Source organism: Micropterus dolomieu, linkage group LG06 (genome assembly GCF_021292245.1).
Source record: "Micropterus dolomieu isolate WLL.071019.BEF.003 ecotype Adirondacks linkage group LG06, ASM2129224v1, whole genome shotgun sequence".
NCBI classification, from domain to species: Eukaryota; Metazoa; Chordata; class Actinopteri; order Centrarchiformes; family Centrarchidae; genus Micropterus; species Micropterus dolomieu.
Window position 1 is genome coordinate 15,975,900 of NC_060155.1, and position 16,444 is coordinate 15,992,343.

A 16,444-nucleotide genomic window follows, 5' to 3' on the forward strand; every position below is an offset into this window, starting at 1 on the left:
GATTACAGTATACAAACAAAGCATGATTATATAGTACAAAACATACCAACTCACTAAACTGGGTATTGCTTTTAGGACTAAGAGATCTCTGACCATCCCTCCTGGTGTCCCTGGATATCCCGGATCACCTCTGCGGCCAGGCCTTCCCTAAAGAAAATTATATTGTATTCAGAAGTCACACACACACACCACGTTATACCTCTGCATACTACATACACATAAAAGAACAGTACCCTCAATCCAGGGTGTCCATGATCACCATCCTTCCCTGACTTTCCCTGTAATGACAATTAAGGACAACAGTGAGGAACTGATAGGTTCTGATTTCTGTATAGAAAATTGGTAACAAAGGGCCTCAGATATCCTTTGATTCACGTGACTTTATATCATAAAAACAATCAACTGTTGTGATTGAGGGTAGGCACCTCTTTCATTAAGTATAAATAGATGTGATTGGCCCTTTTTGCCCTTGTTGTCCTCATGTTAAATGAAAACCAAAAAAAAAAATGTATCTAGCTAGCTACATGGCACACAGAATTTCAGGCCAGGCTCAAATTTGATATCCAATGAAATCACACTGACCACACCCTTTCCTTTGTTTCAGCGCTGCCTTCATTGTAATAATGTGATAATACGGTGCACTTTAACTTGGACTGAAGCTATTTTCTAGCAACACAATTATCATGAAATTGAGTATGTAGAGTGATAAGGTAACTTTATTTTTATTGTCTAACACGGGAGGAATTTGTCCTGGTTTAAAGGAGTTGCTGCATCAAAACTACACCTCACAATAAAACACATTAAATAAGAACACATGTGGAAACACTAGCCTGAGATAAGATAAGAAGGAACATTACTCACAAAGCCATTCATTCTGTGAATCACATACAATTTTATGGCATACACCCCAAACCATACGCACCTTAGTACATAAATTACATGCAAACAAACACGTCTCACTTTACATGCTGATAAGCAAACACACAATTAGAGAAAACCTGCAATACCCTCCTGTCTACACTCTAGGAGTTTCCCATTAATAAGTCTAAGGGACAGAGGGACAAATGAACAATGGTCTTCACAGTGAGTTTAATGCTAACTTACTGCCCTCTGCTGGTCATCCTTTTTTATTGAGCTATTCCCAATGTGTTATTGATGGCCCTTCAATGCAAAGTGAAGTGGTGAAACACCTCTTGTTTGGAGGGAGAAAGATATGGTGCAGCAACAGACAAATATATATAATAACACAGCATTTCTTTTTATTGTGGGACACCACTATATTTCATATGTATGTGCAACCATTAAGGGAGGCTTAAAGGTGATGGCAAATGGAATAAATGGTATGAAGTATCTTACTTCTGGACCCTCCAGTCCTTTGTCCCCCTTTGCTCCTTTGGTGTAAAAGCCATAACCGGGGTCTCCCTGAGAACAGATTGAAATAAGGACAGGAATCAGAGCGAAGTACAAAACGTTAACAAGGCAGAACAAATGTCGGCGAGGAGCTTTGGACATTTAAAAAAGCGCATTAATAAAATGTGTGACGTTTAATGCTAAGTAGAGAGTTTCAGTGGTGTGAATGTTAACTTACTGGTGCGCCCCTGCAGCCCTTTCCCCCTACATTTCCTTCGTCTCCTTTGACACCCTGAATAAGAAATAAATCTAGTCATTAGTTGCAATGACAACAGCTGCCGGTCAGCCTGTCTGTCTAACATTTTTGTCCAAAATAGACCAAGATATTTTCCCAACAACTAGCCAATTTGCCATACAATTTGTAGTAGACATTCATAATATTTTTGGTGACCTTTCCTCTATTGCCACTATCAGGCCACAATTTACAGCTCTACACAAGAAATATCAAACTATAATTGAAGGATTACAATGAAATTTACTGAGCACATTGTCTTTCCATTTTGGACACTTCATGAGCCACTTTCAGGTCACCTTGTCAACAGCCTCCAAATCAACTGATCTTTTCCTTTCCTTAATTTTACTAAGAAAAATTTGCATGGAGGTTGTGTGAAAGCCTGCTGCTTAATCAGTCACTAAAAATTTGAAGGCTGCTGTTCCAACTTGTGTGACACTATTGTGCAAATGGACATAATAGGCACTCATGGCAGTTGCAACCTATAAAAACAAGATGAGAGGATTAACTACAATAAATGTTAATGGATATTACGTAATACAGCACCACAGATGGATGTATATAAAGATGGACGATACATTATTGATGAAAACCATTATGCATATCACCTGAAACTATAACTTTTTATTGCTTCAATGTAGCCATGATACTGCATTACCCCCATTCATACAGGAATCACCACTCTGTGGAATATGTAGCTGCTACAGTGATTTGACCTCAGTCTGCTACTGTACCTTTAACAAGAGACTCTCGGAGAAAAACTCCCTAATCCGACCTGGTGGCCCTGGTAGGCCTAGTGGTCCCGATCTCCCCTACATCAAACAAATTGAGATCATCCTCAAACATAATAAACACATAATGCACACAGAAACTGTTACAATCATGTCACAGAAATGGTCAGAGGTAAAGAAAAAACAATAGTGCAGTGTTATCAATGCTATCAATGCTACATCATCTTCTCTTAAATTAAATGTAATCTTATTAATATACTGCAACAGCGTACTTAAGAATACCTTTGGGCCACGTGGTCCTGGGATACCGCCTATGCCTTCTTGACCCTGTAGGATGAGAAAGCATTTGTAACTTGTTTGTAGAAATAAGCTGGTCTCTCAGTCTTTCTCAGCAACTCCCTATATTTAGCATATTTCTAGGTTTTCTCACAGTTTGGTTGTGCTCCGGTTCCCACATTTACCATCCTTGTTGCTGCAGACTCCCACAGATGGGTATCTACGGCCGTGTCCCTCCTCTAATACACTACATCCTATCACCACCAATTTCACCTGTGTGAGAGGAGTTTCACAGGAAACCTGGAGACTCTACCCCTTGCAGATGTTCCCGCTACATTCCAAAATATTGTCCTTCCAAAGAACAAGCACTTCGGCCAACCAGTGGTAGTCACTACAGCAACAATTAGGAAATGTTTCCACTTTCCCAGATAGTGTGAACACCGCCAACTATGATAATTACAGAACCAGGCCAAAACAAAAGCCCTGCAGCTGTGGGTTTCCTCTGTGCCACTGAGACACGCAGTAAATACTCACACTCGTTGTCAGTGGTGTAAACTGTCATGTATACACGAGAAATATTTCTTAGCATTACCTTAGATCCTGGAGCCCCTGGACGACCAGGAAACCCCTGTTCATAAAGAATGCGGACAGTTATATCAAGCATCACATAAAAACTTTTCCAGAGTGCTAAATGTACTCTGTGCAAAGCAACCACAAAACTTTACTCACGACAGAGCCCCGTGGTCCAGGATCCCCTGCTGGTCCATATATTCCAGGGGAACCTGGATCTCCCTGAAATATAAGGGGACATTTCCTCTTAATATAAATACATATAGAACAAACATATTACTAATCTATTAGTTTTATTTATTTTTAATTTATTAATAAATCTAGTTCTACTTTTTATCTATCAAATTTATGGAAAGTGTCCTGTAATGGAAAATATTGTACAAACAAAACTGTATTGGTATTAATGCAAAAATAGTTACCGGCAGTCCGTCCCTCCCAGGTGGCCCAGGTGGCCCTGGTCTTGCGTTCACTGATGCCCAAGATTCTCCCTGTGAAATGGAGGGAGTACATTTATTTAACATTTAAGTTACTGAATTTTGTGTTAAAATAGATGTTAAATGCAGGTATGTAGTAATACTGCGTGGAAGATGTCATACTTGATAGTTGCATATTGTTATTGAATTATAATGACCACATTCAATTTCTTGGGGGTCATCTCTATAAAATGATCACATAAAGCAGAAGCGAAAAATAAGTGGAAAAGCAGACTGAGGGTTTAGCCTGGATTTGTAGAACAAGGGTTACAAAAAACAAACCTATTCCACATAGGCTTTGCCTTCTAAAGGGTTTCACAAGGCCTCAGAAGCCAAGCTAGTTAAAAAGTTAAAAGTATCCACAGCCATGACAACACAGCATTAGAAGTGTCAATGGCCAGGAGTGAACTCGCACGCAGTACTGTCTCACCCTCACAAGTCTAGTTCTGTGAATGGGCCTGAGGAGAACCAAGTATGTTTCCAGTGAATATCTGAACCCTGACTCTCCTTTGGAGTCATGCTCCAACTGCTGCAACTGCTGGACTCAACTTGCATACTCCAATGGAGGTTTCTATGAGCAATTTCTTCCTAGAAGTATTTATTCTGCCAGGACTTGTAGCGTGGGCGTTTCTCCAAAAGTCAAGGTACAGTACTGTTGTGATGTCATAGGTCAAATCTGAGAGTTTTTAAAACAATTCATAGTGACAGCCATAAATGTGACCGATAATTCTGCAAGTTACGTCCTTCCATATGTTTTTGGCACATGGTCTACCATGATGGGTTTTTTTTACTACGGGAACCACACAAATATCACAGAAAGTGCTCCTCAGGTCTATAATGGTACACCAGATGAATCTACTTTGTTTAGACTTAACATCTGGAGAGGATTCTGCATATGTAGTGTTTGAAGTTTTGGGAGATGTTTCATGTCTGTATGGGTGGGTGGTGGCACAGTCAAAACAAACTGTCCATCCGCCATGTTAAAACACATAACTCCAGTGGGCATCATAATCAAAGCTGAAAAATTGGAAGAGTGCAGTTGCATGCAAAGTGTGCACAGATACCCAAAGATGACTGGGTCTACTGATGTAGTAGTTCTCTAATGTATACATTAGTAACACTCAATGCTAGCATTCTTGAGAATGAACACAATAAAAGATTTGTTTATGTTGTTACAGTTGAAAGCGTCTTGTCTTAAAAGGCAGTATTTGCTGAGCAATTTTGCAGTTTCACCCTTCCTAAATACAAAAAGTACTTAACAAATGGCCCCAGGCAGCACAGTATTATTACCTTAGGTCCAGGCAGGCCAGGTGGGCCCTGTAAAGTAAAGACAAAGCTGAAGCAAATTTTGAACATATTCATTAATGTTTCATTTTTAAGGACAGCACCAAACAACAAAAGACTCTTGGTTGAAGTGTAACATATCAGAACACTATATTTGATTAAAACAAAATGTAACATTACAAATAAATTGTTTTGATTTTGTCTTACTGCATGTCCATCAATGCCAGGGGCCCCGGGAACACCAGGAGGTCCATCTTCTCCCTAAAAGTACGTAATGTCTTCAAGATATATATCTCACAAGCTAAAAATATTACATGGAGGAACATGGACATGCTGCAAAATAATATTTTCTTACATCTGTTCCATTGCAGCCTGGGGTCCCTGGGGGTCCTGGAGGACCTTGTAAACCTGGGAAACCCTGTAAGAGAATATCAGCAGAAGTTCAAAAATTAACATATGCAGGGATATGTGCTTACGCAATACATTAATCAGATGTTGAACAGAGTAACATAGATGTATAAGAGAGTAAGACACCTCACCGGTAAACCATGAGACCCAGCAAATCCGTCTTTGCCCTGAGGTCCCTGTAATGAGGATATCAAAACCAGTATCCTTCAAAAGGCACATGAGCTAATGAGTGGATACTTGCTTTGCGCTTTGTCTACACACATACAAACACATATTGTACAGGAGTCATTTCAACCATAACATCCAAACAGACACAAGCTTGCATAGCACAGTTATGTTACCGGATCGCCTATTTGTCCCTCGGGTCCATCAGGCCCAGTGTTTCCCTGTCAAAGAAAGCAGCCTTTAATTAATCTTAGTGTACAAAAGGAGAAAGTGTAATTCATTACGGTCTATACACAGTCATTGTTGCCCTTTGACAACGGTATTGGATTTGGGGATGTAGAGAAGCCAGGCTGAAATTCTACCTTTGGTCCCATAGGCCCAACAGGACCATCTGATCCTGGACGGCCCTCTGGCCCTGGGGGACCTGGTACTCCTGGAAAACCTTTGTCTCCCTATGTGTGTGTGTGTGAGAGAGAGAGAGAGAGAAACAGAGGGAGAGATAGAGAAAATGAAACAAGGGGGCAGACAAACAACAATATGAGATGCAATTTCAGATTTTACAAATGTTCTTTTAAAGATATTACTTTGTTGAAATACCGCTGCATACTTAAATAGTACTATGAGATGGTTGCTTAATCAATAACATACCTGCTGCTGAATAGCAATTCAATTCAATTCAAATTAGCTTTATTGGCATGAATGTATAACAACAATATTGCCAAAGCATCATACAAACTACATAAGAACAATCAACCCCATATATTTCATTAACAAGTAATTAAAGCGTAAAGTAATTCAATAGCATATCATTTCATTTCACTGATGATGGCCAGTGTCCATATACATTTAAGTTATATTCACATACATAATATTTTCTGTGTTTTTCAACTGACCACGGTTGACATAAGCTTGCTTACTCCTGTGTTTCTAAATGTTACTACTATAAACAAACATTAAAAATATACTTGAAATTGTTGTCTAGTGTTGGTCCCTGTTAATCCATAGACTAGAATGTTTAGCAAAAAAAAAAAATTAAAACAATTTCCCTCTCAATCACAGTCAAAGGTTAATAAACAAATTGAATAAATATAACTTGTAGTTTTAATGAATGTGTATTTGCATATTTTCTATAAGTGGACACATGAAAATTGACATAATCATTTGATTTGATTTGTATTTTCTCTCTGCCGTGTATTTTGAATGGGCGAATCTAAATGTCTTTCCTGATTGCATTTTGCATACTTTGTTGACTGCCTTTCGCTAGTGTGAAATATCAGTCAACACCTCAAATAAATGGAATCTATAGAATCACAGTTTGCAGATCATTGCTGTGTGTGAACTATACAATACTAAAGAGGTTTCATGTGTGTTCTGCTCGCTCTGCTTGGTGCTCACTACAAATTGATTTAAAATGAAACATCTGGTCTCGCTTGACAGGGTTAAAGTAATTATGAAGAATATTGAGATATCTAGTGTACAACTGGAAAACTGCACCAGAAGCACGCGCTGGCATTTGATTGCTGTACAGTGTTGTGTTTTTAATGCGATGGTGAGGTTTGACAGAAGCACCGTGCCCCTGGTTCCAGGTCTGTTTTGAAAGCTTTTCAAAAACAGTGAGACCTGGTAACCAAAGAGTTTAAATGAAAAATAGTATTTATGTGGTACTTATAACAAATACAATAGGTCTTCTTCACAGAAGACACTTTGACATGTCACAGTAGGAGAAGCACAAGTGTAAATAATAACATTAATGATGGTTGAATTCCATTTAGCTACTTCAGTTTCAGGGTCCTGGTAGTGTGCATGCTGGTTCACTGTGATATTAAACACAATAAAGCCATTATTAATGTTATTAGAAACACCTGTGCTTTTCCTGCTATGACTACTATTTAATGAAATACACTAGTATGTCACTAGTTAGGGGTTCATACATTTTATTTTAATTACAATAACATATTGAGCTAGTACACCGGTTCATACTATAGTACATGTACATGACCTGCTGTGTAATGTACTTGAATCATGGGTATAAACAAAGTAATTGTGACTACAAAAATGAAACAATTTTGTAGAAAGTTATGTTAAGTTTTAAGATTTTTTTTTCAAAACTGCAAGAGGTAGAATTATGTCCAAGTAAATCTGCAGCATTGATGAAGTGTTTGACAGAGACGACAGATTATCGACTCACCCTGCTGCCTTTCACTCCTTTACAGTGGCACCTTGATTTTCCAGTGCACACACACTAAAAAGAAATGATAACATTGATCATTATGTATTGTGTACATTTTTATCTTGTATTGATTTAGAAAGAAGTAGTTCTCAAAACAAACCCTGATTCCTAATACCACTGTAAACCAATTTCATTGCTATCAACCATTAACAATATTGTGGAAACTGGTAACAATTCAAAGCAAGCTGTACACGAACCACAAGTTCACCTGAATCTCGATTTTGACCTCTCTAGGGTGAAAGCACTCTGGTTTTCTTTCCTGTTAATCAGTTTCCTCCAACTTTAGTTCTCTTTACCAATTGTACCCCCATGGTCATGTTCAGCCCAGCCCCACCCTGGTCTGTGCTTGTAAAATATCCACCGCAACACGTAACGTCATTTCAAGGTTTTAACCAAGTAAAGTCTGTGCGAGTGAACCCATGCACATAAGACGACCGCTACACCCCTTCGCCATCGTCCATCCCAATGTTTGAATGTAGACATCGTCCCAACCCTACTGAACATTTCTGCTGCTCCCTGATAAAAGATACCTGCTAATAGGCCTACCTGTTCAGAAAAAAATATATATAAGAAAACTGGACTCTGATGGTAACTTGTTTTAACAAGCTAGATAAAAGGTAATGCCCTGGCAGTGGCAAATAGCTTTGGTTTAATATTTGATTACAGACATTTTTAGGTAATATTTTATTGCTGCTTTGTAAAGGGAATAGCCTACTGCTGGTAAAAAGCACATTATTTGTTTAAAGTGTTTGCAAACCACATGTTATTGCACTTTTTGGTATATAGCAGTAGGCTACATTTAAATTACAAATGCCAAATACACTACTTTAGAATTCATTATTCAATTTTGCACGTAACAATGCGATTTATCGCAAGAAAATCATGCAATTAATCGTGATTAAAAATTTTAATTGTTGCCCAGCACTGATAATTACTTAACAAACAATTACTTAAAAGTTGTTTCAGATGCGTTACATTTCCAATTCACCTTAGCCTTGTGGCGATCCAGCCATAAACCAGAGTGCTCCTACAAAAAGGGGGAACAGTGTCTACCATTTTTCTTTTAAAAACTTGGTTATTTAATAGTGGCCTTTTACTGTAATTAATTAAATTTCCTTAAGCACATGAAATGATATGATTGGACAAAATTATCTTGCTATGGCTATAACAGCAGCTGGGCTCTAAAAGCAGCTAAATGTATATTTCCATGCTGTTTAACTGATGCTTCATCAATCTAGTGATGTGCAGAATAGTTTAAATATGTTAACTATTAAATAAATATCTCTGCTACCCTCTCCATCTAGTGCTGAATGCATGTTTTGCTTATTTTCCTCCTACCATATCCCGTCCCTTTTCCATGGCCTTCCATAAAAAAGCCCACCAACATAGCCCCGTGAAGAATACTGTATACAGTGAAGTACATGTGCTGCAAACAGGCTGCAAAACCACCCAGAATCTCTTCAGGATACAAGATGTTTGCAGATAAGCACAGACATTGCAGTTACAAACAGACCACAGTGTTGTATATCAGAGTTAAGGATGTGGAAAATGAATGGTGCTAACATTATCCACAACAGGAAATACACAAGGAACATGCTGTTACAGAAAGAGACATGCTTTCCTCCAAGAAACAGTGATTTAATGAGTTTTTGTGTGGGACCTGGGGGTTACAGCAAGAGAATGGTAAAGTTATACTAAACAGCATTATCCAAAAAAAGAAAATGTTACTGACGCATTGCTTGAAAGGGCAAGGTGAGACAGTTATGATAAAAGCTGAGTGATAAAAAATACTGATAGTTTTTTTTTTGAACAAAGCTCACCAGTAAATGCTCACCAATCAACCATCATAGCTCAGCAACAAACTTTAAGTCTACAATAAAATAAATAAGAAACAACAGTATGAACCTATGAGTATTACAAAGACTGTCCAATTTATGTACAGTATATGAAATAAAAAAACAGCCAATACAATGTTTCTGTTTCACAGTCTACCTTAAATCAGATCTTGCTACAAAGTTATGTCAGTAAGGTAAAATGAAATATCTTACATTGTTGGCCCCAGTGCCCATAAGCATCACAGCCAACAGGATCAGAGGAACTATGAACACTGGCCTCCCCATGGCTTGTCTTGTTCCAGTTGCATCAAAAGTTCACGAGTAACCACAGATACCGAATGTCAGCGTCCTCCTCGACAACCAGCCTTCACATTACACACATCCACTGCTGCACTATGGGCGATGTTAGGTCAGGGCTTCAGTTAAATTAAAGTTCTCCGCCCCGGTACAAGTAGATAGACAGTAAGTAGACAGGGTATCCCAGAGAAGTTGTTGATCTTGACCCTGAAGAAGGAGGCGGTCTGAACTTACTGTTGATGTCAACCCCAATCTCCTCATCCTTCTCCTCCCATCTCATTCCATTTTCTCAATACCTAACAAACAGTGGCAGTTACTCTGTTTGGTTTGTACTAATACAGAGGCAGGAGATTAGTTTGAATCGGCTTGGGATGCACTGAAGCGTTCGTGAAGATTCACTTCAGCTTCTGAATTTGGGTGAGTTGTGAAACTTGTTTACTGTGCACGATGGACTGCTATCTATAGACTACATGGAGAGTAAACTTTGCCTACCGAGATTACCTATGTGAGAGTACAGCACAGGGAATTTCTTTGTCAGTTGCATATTTAAATTTTTAAATGACAATGGCATGTACTACATTTAATCTCAAATGAAGCCATTCTTTACTGTCACATAATCTCATCATTGCTATGGCTCAGAGGTGTCTAAGGTCTTAGTAGATGTTTCATGCCTCCATTTTATCCGCCACAGGGGGCAGCACTGAGGCCAACATTCACCTGTAACCAGCCTGATGAGATGAAAGATGGGATCCTCAGTTTTTGTTAAAGTGATTCTTTGCCCCCTCAGGTGAGTCTCACTGCAACATCAGAAAATGTAGATCAGTGTATCTTTTCAATTTTTAAATTCTGATCTTGTATCAAACAAAATGATCTGGACATTTTATCAGAACAAAATATATGATTGGGTATAGAAAAAATTACAAACAAATACTGTTGTACTGAGCCATGATGAACCGGAAACATTTATGAGATAGCCTATTTCACATAACGTTTGGTTGGATTCGCATCCCCTACTTTGTAAATCTATTTACCTGAAGACAAACACACTTCTTGCCTGTTTACTCAGATATTCAACACATTTACATACTTGCATTCCAATATGTAGACTTTGTATAAAAACTGACCTCCACTACACTGCAACACACGACAACAGTTGCACTCACTCAGACTGTGGTATCACCTGCAGTGTGAAGAGAGTTTGGACAACATTCTTGTTGCTTTCATACTCTAGGCAAATTCATTAATAATTTAGCAAGTTGAATTGTCAGATTTTGAGACAAACAGTGTCTCTTTTTATCACACAGTTTATGTGTGTTATGTGTGTTTGACAGTCATTTATGGTTGTGTAAAGGAAGCAGTTAATTTATTACCACTGTTACATTCGCAGGTGGATCCTTGTCTTGGTCATCTTGGTGCAGCAGCTCAATGCAGTAAGACATTCCTTTTTAAGAATTCATTTGAATTTAAACCTTATTTCACTACTATGACAACCTTAAAATCTAAAAACTTGTGATTAAAAATTTCAATAAAGATTTATTGCACAATATACTGGCAACAAAATCATACAGTTTGATCAAACAGTATATTTCTGAAAATAACCATTAAGCATGGGCATTGTAAAATGCAGCAGACAAAAACAGCAATCAATGTTCTCTTTGTTCTAGATTTTGTTTTGAATAAACTGCAGATCATTCAAAACAAGAACAGATTTAAGACTATGTTTAAATTATTTAGTGGAAAGCACCTCAATAGAATAAACATGCTTTACAAAGTACACTGAAGCACATGCATCTGCTAAGCAGTAAAATAGTCCTGACATAAACATGAGTTGAGATTTACAATGTTTCAGATGTTTCCAATATTTCGTACATATTGAGAAAAATATTATATCCACTTTACAAATATACCCTGAGTTGCCATTTTATTACAGTAAGTGTACACTACAAGCTAATGCCAACCCAATACATCAGTGCACTAAGAAGGCTATTATTTTAACCCCTCAGTGCAGTTCACTACCACAAACTGTAGATCAAAATTTACTATAGAGTTAAATCAACACTTCAATGGCACATGCAGTAGTTTCAACTTTTAATTTATCTTGTAAAGTTTAATTAAAACTTCATTTTTGTAAACACTGTTGCTGCTACAGTAGCCAGGAATGTAGTTTAGGCCTGTCATAAACAACAATCCATCAACAATCCTCAATGCACGCTGACTGGCTAGTTCTATACATGAGTGTGCTCCTATTTGTGTACACAGCCAGACTTGCTACAAAATATTTCTCAGAGAAATTCCTTGATGTACTTGATGCAACTCCCTACGTGTTTATAGTATTTGTCGCCATGTAACTTTTGCCTGCACAGTGCTTGGACTGCTTGGTGTTCTTATGGTAAACAAATACTGTAAGCATCAGCTAGACCGAAACATTGGCCTGGCTGATAAATTGGCCAAGTAGGTTTATTGCGTATATCAGTATTGGTTTATATGTCCTGTGTCAGCTGATAATTAACAAGAAATTGCAATATATAAATGCCAAAAATACACATTTAAGTAATTTAGAATCAGTGTCAGTATTACAAAGTTTGTGCACAAAGAGCAATGAGTTAATTTTTTAACTGCAAAATGTCCTGCTCATTATATATCAGGGTTAAAATTCTTTAAAACAAACACACAAACAATCATATTTATTTGAATAATATGATAAAAAAGCTGATAATATTGGTAATGTTGTTTTTTTTTGTGTGTATCTAGTTGCGGAACACTGTTAGCTGGATACTAGAAATAACTGAATGCTTAGATATATACATTAGCTGTCAACATACATATTCTCAGCTAGCAAGCTAAAATTTATGTTAGAGACCAACAGGAGGGGGGTAGGGGGCGTGGCTACCAGTATATTCAGTGTCAATGATCATTAACATGCCTGAAAATCAAAACACAACGCTAAAATTAATTATTTTTGTTTGTTCATGAAGCCACCTGTCTGTCATTAGGAAAAACAACTATGGATATGTAACAGTGGGTAAATCATGATTTTTTTCATGATTCATTTTTATTTTATTCATGTGCAGTGTCACATGTGTCTGCGCAACGAGCATGTTGGATGTTGGGCTTCTTTGAATAATATCACAGAGTACAGTCTAGACCGGGAATAAGTATGCGCATGTGCAGAAGGGATTGACTCTGCTGAAAGGGGCATAACTTCAGGTGACAGCCAATCATAACAGACTCTACCGCGAAGGTGGGCGGCTGAGGACGTGTGTGTGCAGACCATACAGTGTGTAGTGCCCAGGCCGACACCACAGTGTACGGTGCAAGCTACTATTAGCCTTTTTGTCTAAGAAATAAATACACAAAATGCCAAGAAATACCAATGTTCCTGACTAAACTGAAAAATACAACAGCACACCTGAATTCAGGTTTAAGTTATCTCTTCTGCTGAAGTAATTGCCTTATCAACTGATCGTAAAACAACAGACTACAAAAAATAAAACTCACCAAAACTATCTTGGTTAGTTCCCTCTTGCTCTTCTCCCGCTTGACACCTCGCCTGAACCCACCGTGCCTTCGTTGGAGTCAGAGTCCTGTTCGGGGCTGCTGTAAATCATTTCCCCTGTGGTCTGTCTAACCTTTATTGTTGGGCTGTGTTCGGTCCCGGCTCCGGTTCTGGTAACTTGTCAGAAAATAGGACCGCTAAGTTAGCTACAGGGCTGCCTGAGCTAAAGAGTTCACAGCAGTTAGCAGCGGATATGACCTGATATGCTATTATCTTCTATCTTGAGTATGAACTTGACTGCTGGAGGGTAACATTAGTATTATTCTTACACATTATAACTTCAAAAGTCAATAACGTCGACCTGATATGGCAGTGATATTAAACACTGTTACCTCAAGGGTTTGCCAAAGTCCTAAAGAGTGTTGAAGCTGGACTGGACATAGCCAACTGTTGTGTATTTTCTGCTGCGAGACATGAATGTTTGTTTGGATTAAAAGAAAAAGTGGGACAACAGATGTGCGATAGAACTCAATTTCACCAGCAAAAACTCATCCAAATATTTAGTATACTTTGAGAAAACATCACACACATCTCTGCACTGTACTTAATTAGTAATACTCGGCCTCTGGAGGTGTCGACTCCAGAAATCGTACTCCAGGTGTGGATGCTTTGAGCATGATGAAGCGCTGTGAACTTTCTCCTCAAGGTCATAGCGCTCATTACTTATTAGTTTGTGTGAGAACACTGATTTGTTTAAAGCTTTCTAATCAGGACTGTCCAGTTTCCACAGGGGCATGTGTTAATTCTCAAGGCTTATTCTCAAAGCTGTAAAATACTCCAGTATGCCCAAACCCCACCCTGCCTGCTGATGTCCTCTGTCCTCTTGGACACAGCCTTAGCCAGTCTCCACCCCTCTCTCAAATGTAGTATTGATCAGTCTTACTGCATATGGCATATGGTTTGTCTCTGTTTGTTGTTTCAGGGGGGGATTGAGGGCCCATGTGAAGGTAGAGACTGCTCTGTATGTCAGTGTCTTCCTGCCAAAGGTGCACAGGTATGAACTCTTTTCATGTTCTTATGTATTGGCAAGTTATCCTTAATTACTCTCCCAATAGTAAAGATGATATTTAGAATATTGGGTAATATTCAGTTAAAAGAAATTCAGCTGTGCCCCATCTCAATTATGGATGAAACAAAAATGTGATTTGAAAAGTAAGAACCAGAGATTATTACATGACATTGTACCTAATAGGTACAGTATCTGTCACATCAACTTATAGTACCTAATAGTTTTTTTCCAATAAAACACATTTGTACAGTGCAACAGTTATTCAACCATCCAGGTATAGTGTCCAGAGGTGTATACAAGGCATAGATAACTTAATGTTCCTTAAGGGAAAAAGTGTTCTTTATCCTATGCTACGTGTCACTCACGAGAGCAGTATTTTATTTTTGTAGGGTGCCCCAGGGAAGCCAGGCCAGCAAGGCTCCCGGGGACCAATGGGCCCAAGGGGACGTGAAGGGCCACCTGGAGAGAAAGGCACGAGGGGAGCAGAGGGATCACATGGGCCACAGGGGCCCAAAGGAAGCCGTGTTAGTATGCATGTTCATGTGCATGTTGTGTGTTTGTGCATTGTGTCTAAGATAGAAACAGACAGAAAGCACAGCTAATTATCGCAATAAGACTACAGTATTAAACTTTTTCAAAATAGTGTATTGCCCGTGATACAGAAAAAAATAAGTGAATATTGCAATCTAACCCTGTAATGAATGCATGGTGCCTTTATTTTTTTTTAATTCAGGGCAATACCGGTGCTCCTGGATTTCCTGGTAATGATGGCTCATCAGTGAGTAAACCACTGTTGTAGGGCTGCATGATATGGTGAAAAAAAAGAAAAATCACATTGCAATTATTTTGACTGATGTTACGTTTTGTGTTATGATTCACTATTAGTGGGAATGACCATTTTTGTATCATAATTGTCATTTTCACTGAACCCCCCCCCCCATTACAATCACAATCATGTGACGTCTGTTGGAGTCTGTACCAAACAAACATGTTTTATATAGACAATTTGTAAACACTTCATTCTAATACTGTTTTTCACACATTTTACCTTCATCAAAAAAATTTCAGCTCCTGCGTTTTTGGATATTGCACTTGGCAATTGCGATATTAATAATATTTTTTGAATAATTGTGTCGCCCTATTCTGAGGGGATTGTACTTCCCAAACCTTGTACAGCTCAATGTTGAGTTGACATACTTGCTTAATTTTCCACAATCTCCCACAAAGAATATAGAACCTATCCTTGATAATAAAGTAAGACATAAAACACCCTGTAACTGACCGGTCCATACATTTACAGTTACAATATTAGAGACTATATGGGTCCTGGTTTCCTTCTATGTGTAAAGCAATTCCTCACTCCAAGTGTTTGTGTTTAATAAAAACCTAATAAAAGTTGCTCATCTTAACCACAATATAAACATTTTTCACATTAATCATCAGGCAGGTCATAATTTTGACTTCCTCTACTATGCAATTATACCACCATAACTGTACTATATTGTTCAGGGCCACCCTGGAGCAGGTGGAGAGCCTGGATTGCCAGGAGTGGATGGCTGTAATGGGACAAGGGGTCGACCAGGAGTCCCTGGTATTCCTGGTTTAGATGGTCTCCATGGGCCGCCGGTGAGTAGAAATCCCGTTGTGATATTATATTCTGTAGCCTTTTGAAGAAACCTAGGGGTTCTGCAGCACAGGATTTATCGCCAGTGCCTGCATTCAGTGGCAATGCAGGATAGTGTGACAATCAAATATCGCAGAGATAAGTAATGTTATGAAGGTTTGTGTGGTGGTTGGACATGTACACGAGAGGACTAAGTGTCCTACCTCCTACCACCAGTTATACAATATACGTGTATATATATATGTAAAATACTGTATCTGGTCTTTAAATTTCATTAACTATTAAATCAAATCAAGTTTTATTCATCACATACACAATGATACACAGTGCAGCATGTAGTGAAA

At 38.4% G+C, this 16,444-nt stretch overlaps 2 protein-coding genes across 11 annotated transcripts in view; one reads left to right on the plus strand and one right to left on the minus strand.

Moving 5' to 3' along the window:
- The window catches only part of LOC123972702 (collagen alpha-1(IV) chain-like), a 27,712-nt gene extending 13,892 nt beyond the window's left edge, over nt 1–13,820 (minus strand). The window contains exons 1-21 of one of the 5 annotated variants that reach the window (XM_046052295.1): nt 13,800–13,820; nt 13,410–13,584; nt 11,036–11,091; nt 10,629–10,708; nt 9,828–10,118; nt 7,738–7,791; nt 5,912–6,001; nt 5,726–5,770; nt 5,516–5,560; nt 5,332–5,394; nt 5,184–5,237; nt 4,983–5,009; nt 3,639–3,707; nt 3,379–3,441; nt 3,242–3,277; nt 2,656–2,700; nt 2,377–2,454; nt 1,589–1,642; nt 1,357–1,422; nt 234–278; nt 94–147 (exon numbers count right to left, since the gene is read on the minus strand). In XM_046052295.1, coding sequence (XP_045908251.1) covers nt 94–147; nt 234–278; nt 1,357–1,422; nt 1,589–1,642; nt 2,377–2,454; nt 2,656–2,700; nt 3,242–3,277; nt 3,379–3,441; nt 3,639–3,707; nt 4,983–5,009; nt 5,184–5,237; nt 5,332–5,394; nt 5,516–5,560; nt 5,726–5,770; nt 5,912–6,001; nt 7,738–7,791; nt 9,828–9,899 — 960 coding nt within the window. In that variant the 5' untranslated portion in view covers nt 9,900–10,118; nt 10,629–10,708; nt 11,036–11,091; nt 13,410–13,584; nt 13,800–13,820. Of the gene's footprint in view, nt 1–93; nt 148–233; nt 279–1,356; nt 1,423–1,588; nt 1,643–2,376; nt 2,455–2,655; nt 2,701–3,241; nt 3,278–3,378; nt 3,442–3,638; nt 3,708–4,982; nt 5,010–5,183; nt 5,238–5,331; nt 5,395–5,515; nt 5,561–5,725; nt 5,771–5,911; nt 6,002–7,737; nt 7,792–9,827; nt 10,119–10,628; nt 10,709–11,035; nt 11,092–11,281; nt 11,317–13,409; nt 13,656–13,799 lie in introns of those variants that run through there. The other 4 variants (XM_046052296.1, XM_046052298.1, XM_046052297.1 and 1 more) reach the window with 4 other exon arrangements.
- Nucleotides 10,210–16,444, plus strand: part of LOC123972704 (collagen alpha-2(IV) chain-like) — a 23,892-nt gene continuing 17,657 nt past the window's right edge. For 2 of the 6 annotated variants that reach the window (XM_046052301.1, XM_046052302.1), the window contains exons 1-7: nt 10,210–10,328; nt 10,603–10,698; nt 11,299–11,341; nt 14,390–14,461; nt 14,866–15,000; nt 15,210–15,254; nt 15,986–16,102. In XM_046052301.1, coding sequence (XP_045908257.1) covers nt 10,655–10,698; nt 11,299–11,341; nt 14,390–14,461; nt 14,866–15,000; nt 15,210–15,254; nt 15,986–16,102 — 456 coding nt within the window. In that variant the 5' untranslated portion in view covers nt 10,210–10,328; nt 10,603–10,654. Of the gene's footprint in view, nt 10,329–10,602; nt 10,699–11,298; nt 11,342–13,161; nt 13,218–13,293; nt 13,423–13,463; nt 13,715–14,389; nt 14,462–14,865; nt 15,001–15,209; nt 15,255–15,985; nt 16,103–16,444 lie in introns of those variants that run through there. The other 4 variants (XM_046052306.1, XM_046052304.1, XM_046052303.1 and 1 more) reach the window with 4 other exon arrangements.